This window comes from Epinephelus lanceolatus, chromosome 3 (genome assembly GCF_041903045.1).
Source record: "Epinephelus lanceolatus isolate andai-2023 chromosome 3, ASM4190304v1, whole genome shotgun sequence".
Classification (NCBI taxonomy): domain Eukaryota; kingdom Metazoa; phylum Chordata; class Actinopteri; order Perciformes; family Serranidae; genus Epinephelus; species Epinephelus lanceolatus.
The window spans coordinates 16,618,834-16,626,163 of NC_135736.1; the positions used below are offsets into that span (position 1 = coordinate 16,618,834).

General features: G+C 37.8%; 1 protein-coding gene across 1 annotated transcript; it reads left to right on the forward strand.

Moving 5' to 3' along the window:
* The first annotated feature begins 265 nt into the window (after positions 1-265).
* Positions 266-7,289, forward strand: LOC144462540 (uncharacterized). The gene is made up of 9 exons (XM_078166591.1): positions 266-413; positions 668-1,000; positions 1,144-1,257; positions 1,828-1,923; positions 3,340-3,374; positions 5,660-5,749; positions 6,008-6,094; positions 6,678-6,767; positions 7,242-7,289. The coding sequence occupies exons 1-9, from the start codon at positions 377-379 to the stop codon at positions 7,287-7,289; spliced, it is 930 nt and encodes a 309-aa protein (XP_078022717.1). The 5' UTR covers positions 266-376.
* The last annotated feature ends 41 nt before the right edge of the window (positions 7,290-7,330 follow it).

Below are 7,330 nucleotides of genomic sequence, written 5' to 3' on the forward strand. Positions count from 1 at the left end.
GGAGGAATTGCACCATCAAGATCACTATCACCATTCCTCTAAAAAAAAATAAAACAGATTTGTCCGTCAATTATTTTACGCAGGTCTTTAATACATTACTTCTTTATTTTTACAGGCTTGAAGGAACAAGAAAGTTTTAATTAAGTTTTAGCGTTGAATTTAATGTCACCAACACATTTTGGATACACTATGCTACTTCTACACATTATGCTGTGTGTGTGTGTGTGTGTGTGTGTGTGTTTCAAGAAAAGGAAGGAACTTCAAACTTTGAAAGGGGAAGTTAAATATTTTTACTTTCTTAAAGACTATGCTTGGGCTGATCGGATGATTCCCATAGACTTGTGTTTTTTTTTGTTCTCTGACCATCATTTTCACTATGATAAAAATCTGTGCATACTCTTGTCTTCTTTCTGGTAAGTTTATATTTTTCTGTATTGTCTGTATTTGCTGTGCACTGCGCGCGTGTATGCTGTAAATACTGTAACTCTTGATGATGTGCTTCTTGTTTGTTTTGCTAAGTGATTGAGTTTAGTTATTTACTTTTTGAAAAAGTTACGTTTTGCTATTATAAATAATTATATGGATCAAGGAATATGAATAGCTGAAATAATTTGTGCAATGACACTATGACAATGACAAAAACTGTTTCCCTTATTTCTACTTGTAGCTCTGAGTTTTGTGGAGATGAAGTCTCTCAGCATAACTGGCCATGTTGGGAAAAGTTTGACAATCAAATGCTCAGACTGGGACGCTTGGACTGATGTAAAATATAATGTGAAGTACATTTGTGACAGTCCATGCACAGAAGACAAACACGTCATTATCAAAGCAGCATTTGGAGAGACTACATATAAAAACAGAACAGAGGTAACTAACACAGCAGAAGGTTTATTTGTGACCTTCTCTAATCTCCAAGAGTCAGACTTGAAGACATATTACTGTGGAGTGGAGAGATTTGGCCCTGATTTATTTATAGAGGTGAATCTAAAAGTTACAAAAGGTAAGTTTATGCTCTTATTTTTCTCATTAAAAAACACTCCTTTATCAAAAAGTAATAACTGTGTTGCTTGATTAATATGAATTGTGTCTTCCACTCTCAAGACAACTCCAAAAACAGACGTTGTTTCTACTCTCTCTTTACAGATACAAACAGCAACATTCTGTCCTCAAGCAGCTCAGAAATTATGACTAATATGTCAACGTCACACACGACTCTTAATACAACATTAACTACTGCATTAGCAACACAAGGAGCCGGTATGAAGTGCGCTTATCTGAACTTGATATATGTGTTTCATTTTTAATTGAAAGTAAAATGCAGAGTGTAAATAATATGTCCCGTTAATGCACTGTGATTTAACCAAAGTAAATGAAAGTCTTCAACAGAATGCAACCAAATCTTGATACAAAGAGGTGCTCTAGTAAACACACCACAAGGGGCCTTTAACAACTACAAATTTACGACAGTAAATTTCAGACAACTATAGAAAAAATAAAGTAAACATTTGTTTATGGTCTCAACTTTAGAGAAAACAATACCAATGACCAATCAAACAAGAAAAAACACAAGGCAGACTGTGATCAAATATGTTTTTTGTGTTAAATAAAAAGCAGAATGTCTCAAATGTTTTGAAATTATGCTTAAATGAACCCATGTTTAAATACCCATCCACTGCTAAAAGCATCTCTTTATTGACAGTGTGCTTATCCCTAAATCTTGATACCTTAACATTTGAATTTATTGTTGTAGTATTCACTTACCCAGACCTGTGAGGGGATGTGAGGAGATTAACCTATTAATCTCTCTCCTTTTCTCTCTTTGGTCAGGATATGTACCGTATTTGACTGCAGGTGTGATTTTGATAATAACCATAGTGATGGTCGTACTGATTCTTGCCTGGAAGAAGATGAAGAAACAACAGGGTAAGACAAACTAACTGTGTACAACAGGTTCTGGTATAAATGTGAAATATCTGCTCCCTAAATGCAGTTTTAAATCTAAATAAGTCAAGATACACAATGTGTCTTTAGTGATAGTTAGTGTGTGTGTGTGTGTGTGTGTGTGTGTGTGTGTGTGTATATTTATGTATCTATATGTGGGGTGGGAGGGTTGGGTTTTCTCTTTTCTTTTTGTTTTCTGTTTTGGATCTTTGTTGTTTTTAACCTTTGTATGGCACTTTGTGTTACTGTCGTCTGATAAGTGCCATATAAATAAAGTTGATTTGATTTGATTTGAATGTACAGTTGTATTATTTTTAAAGTCAGTTAAGGTCAGGTTCTCTGAAAGTACTTGAAGGCATGAGGGACTGAGATTAGCCGGCCCAGTTGCCAGAATAAAATGTTGGCATTGTACATTTCTGCAAACCAAGCATATGTTATATTTGTACATTTCATATGTATAATGTAACCCAGGTTACATGCATATCAGCTGAGTTTCTCATGAGATGGAGGAGAGGATGATGGATATTGTGACACCCATAGGTGAGACAGCTGCCAAGCAGCAGACAGCAGCAGACCAACAAATGTGCATGTTTTTTGACTACAGTTTGGGACACGTCCTGTGATATATATAGCAACTAAAATCAGTATTTTATCCCCAAACATGATGTTTTGCTAACTGTTACCACGTGGTTTTGGGTCTGAACATAACAATTCAGTACATTAGCCAGAGTGATGTCACAACACAAGATTGAAAATAAAATGGAAAGAAAGATTCAATATCTCCACTACATACGAAACGTACAAATGTAACATATCTGTGTTGTGCAGAAATGTACAATATTGAGTGGGTTGGCTTACAGGAAACATAATTTTGTTGCAGTTTATGGGTGTATTGTGCATGGAATTTTGCAATCATCTTATCTCCTCTCATCTGCACACACACACACACACACACACACACACACACACAATGTGACGTGTGGGTACATCTCACTTGAGCTGAGAATAACATTGCCCATTCTTATAAGTGTAATAAAATTCTGTGTGGTGTGCTAGTATCTGCAGCATGCCACATTAGTGACATATGTCACATAACATATGTGATGTGACATATGTGAAGGGAAGGAGTGCAGGAAAGGAGGGAATAACATGTGAAAATAGAAATTTATTTTGAACAGATACAATGCATGTAACAAGTGTCAATTGAAACACTGTTTGTAAATGTCCAAAACCAATACATGAGGCTAAGTAGTGCATCATATTTTGACATTTAGGTCCACTGACAAAGCAGCAGTATTTGTAGAGTTTGGATGAGAACAGGTTGTGTATATCTTCTATTACATTATCATCCAGTGTCTAATATTTTGGCCATTCATATAAACAATGTATGTTTTTCAGTGGTTGTTAGCACCCCACAAGAGGATGCAGTAGAGGTGAGTTTTTGCCATTTTGAGTCTTAAACCATGTGTGGGTCTGTTTCTGTTGGATCTCTCACAGCAATAATGTGCTTAAATGTTGCCTCAGCTGGTTTTCCCTCATTATTTTCTTACTTCCATGCTTTTTAGAACGCCTTTACAGTGTTGGTCTCAAAGTTAAACAACACAAAAAGAACACCAACATTAAGTCTTTATTTATTTTCATTAATATTATTCTGCTGGGGCGGCACGGTGGTCTAGTGGTTAGCACTGTCGCCTCACAGCAAGAGGGTTGCCGGTTCAATCCCGGGCGTGGGAGCCCTTCTGTGTGGAGTTTGCATGTTCTCCCCGTGTCAGCATGGGTTCTCTTCGGGCACTCCGGCTTCCTCCCACAGTCCAAAGACATGCAGATTGGGGATTAGGTTAATTGATAACTCTAAATTGTCAGTAGGTGTGAATGTGAGCGTGAATGGTTGTCTGTCTCTATGTGTCAGCCCTGCGATAGTCTGGCGACCTGTCCAGGGTGTACCCTGCCTCTCGCCGAATGTCAGCTGGGATAGGCTCCAGCCCCCCCGCGACCCTCAAGAGGATGAAGCGGTTAGATGAAGAAGAAATTTATTCTGCTGACACGGCAATGAGATGCCAACATCATGTTTTCCCTGGAGGCTTTCTAGAGTTTGTTTAATCCCAGAAGGACTCAAGTGAAATATTCAGAGTACACATTTGGCTGTGCCTCATCAAAAGTCACATACATATCAGTATAACTAACATGTACAAGAACACTGCAAAAACTTTAGTTCTAAGTGTGATAATCATATATTTAGATTTAGATTTAAAATCTGGTTTGACTTGTTTAGAGCAAGGATTTGATTAACACGTGCTGCTGGGGGTTTGTTTACACCAGCATGCCAACATGCTCATGTTTCCAGTGTTAGCTTAGAGCATTAGCATGCTAACATTTGTTATGCCATTTACAGGTATTTAGTCATAAATTATAGCAGCTGACACATTGAAAATTCAGCCTGATGATGGTGCCATATTGAAAGTCAGGTGAACGACAAGGTCACTGAGATTCATCCTCCAAGAACCAGGCCTCTGTGAGTGTATTTATGTCCGAATCTATCTAGTAGATGTTGAGATGTTTCACAGGACAAGTGAAAACTTTGGCCTGCTGGTGGCACCCTGAAATGTCACAGGATCATTAAAATCATATAGACCATTATTACTGTATCTACACCAAATGTCATTTCCAACATTTCCAGTAGTCGGTGGCAACAAGTATTACAGCCTGGACCAAAGTGGTGAACCCACCATTTGACTTTGGCTCCCGACTCCAAGGTAATGTGTTCAAAACAAGTTGGCCAGACTCAACACAGTGTGTGGAGCTTTCTTCATCATCCTCACTCTCCCTTTGGTTATTTTCAAGAATCTCCTTCAATATAAATGCTTACGAATCATTTTAGTTACTAAATGTGATTTTTTTTTTTTTTAATTGCTTGTGAGATCTATGTTGTGTTGCTCTATGTTTATTAAGATAAGACAAGGTAAGGTAAGACTTGGTTGATCCCCAGAAAGGAATATTCACATTTACCTGATTTAGATGACAAAACTGTTATTATGAACATTTTCTACAATCTAAATCACTATTTTAAATGATTGCACAGTCTGGGCAGAGATAAATGAGCGTTCTAATCTTCATGTAGTATTTGTATTCATGATATCTTGAGTTTTGCAGAGAGAATAAAAAAAACTATTCCTGGTGACACTTGAGCAGTGATACTTAAGGTAATGTGTAGGATTCAGTGGCATCCAGTGTTGAGGTTGCAGAACTGAACCTTCTCCTGTGTGCCAAGCGTGTAGAAGAATTATGGTGGCCAATGTGAAAACACGGAACAGCCATATGGTTTGTCCACTCTGGGATACTGTAGAGCAACATGGGAGGGCTCCATGGAAGAGGACCCGCTCCATACATAGATATAAACAGCTCATAAGGTTACAAAAACACAATTCTTATTTCCAGGTGATTATAAACTAATGAAGACATAGTTATGAATACTGTATACCATTTCTGCCAATTGATGCCCCTAAATCCTACACACTGGACCTTAAAGCTAGTTGTTGCATATACTTTGTAAAGTATAATTAACATATCGTGCTGCTGGTCCTTACATAACTTCTCTTTTGGCTTGTATTTGTTGTCACTTTGCAGAGGTGTGTCTTCATTTTTCAATGAAATTCTAATTAAATAATAAGATGTATTTGGATTATTCTAATAACATAAATGAAACATGTCCTATTCCTAGAGTTCAGGTTGCCATGAAGTCTACCAAGCACTCAGCTCACTGACGATGGATGACAACCAAGTCTACAGCACTCTGACATGCACCCAAAGGGTATGGCACTCCACACAGCTATTTCACCAGTAAAACAAATAGACACAAAAATACACACTGTAAGTTTATTTTTCTACGTTGGCTTTCAGCTATTAACCTTAATGCCATTTTAGGTCACTTTGCAAATGTGCATACCTTATAAACCTGTTGCACTAATGCTTTTCTTACAGTTTCAATTAAGTTATCATAAAATGCATTTAATTTTACTCTGTTTAATTCCAAACTAGTCTAATGCTTAAATCAAATGTGTTTATCCAGAGTGCAGGTCCTGAGGAAGTCTCCCAGTCAGCCCACCCATTGACGATAAATGACCAAGTCTACAGAACTCTCACACCCACCCAAATGGTATGGCACTCCACGCAGCTATTTCAAAACTTTGAATGATCACTGCAGCAGGAGCTATTGCATCACTTTTATATGGTAAAAATTGCAATGGGATCACTCCAGCTGCAACACAGCAATCCATGGGTTGAAGCGAATATTGACTAGGGGTCCCTGCTTCCCTGCTTCCTCCCCTCTACTTCCTGCTCCCTTGCTCGGACCACACCAATCTTCAAACTTGACACTCATTTTGATTTCAACAACATGTGTAAAGTTTGATGTCTGCATCTTGCAAGGTTGTTATCAAAATCTGTCCACAGACAGGCATGTCAACACCTGGCTAAATACTGAAAATTGCGTCTCTGGTAGTTCCCGCTTCAACCTTTACGTCACCAGGACCACATTTCAATGACACAAACTCAGGAAGAGAAAACAATACCAGCCTGTAGCTACTACCCTTAATGTCATCTAAGGTCACTTTGCAAAATGCACCCTTTGTAGACTTGTTGCACCAATGCATTGTCTTACGATTTCAATTTAATTCTGACAAAATGCATTTCATTTTTCTCTGTTTAATTGGGCATTACTCAAACATGTTATGTTACAGAGTGCAGGTCCTGTTGAAGTTTCCCAATCACTCCACCCACTGACAGTGGATGAAGACCCAGTCTACAGCACTATCACACCTACTAAAATGGTATGGCACTCCACACAGCTATTTTACATCTTTGATCACTGCATCACTGCAGCAGATGCTATTGCATCACTACTATATGGCAGAATGTTAGCAAAAAAAAACCCCAACATATAGTTCACTTTGCTACTAACCTTAATTCCATTTTGGTTCTCTTTCCAAGTACACGCACGTAGCCCATTTGTAAATACAATATGCTGCACAAATGCCTTGTTTGCTAGTTAAATGTATTTTTGTTTCTATCTAATTTCATATTAGTCAGCAAATGTTATGTGTGTGCAGGTGCTAATGGAGTGTATCAAACACTCATCCACAAAGCTGTGTCACAGCTTTGATATATTAATTTGCTGAGTCATCTAATCTGTCACACATTTTTGATTAAACGTGCATCTGATGAATGTCTTTGAATCTGTATCCTTCATTTTCACACAGTTCTCTCTTTCTGTTCTTCAACATTAAACTTTTCTTTGTTTCCAGAGTGCTGTCCTAGAGTCGAAGGAGGTGGATACAAGCAATGTCTCATAGATTTGGATTTATTTAAATAAACACAAATGTATGCATACTTG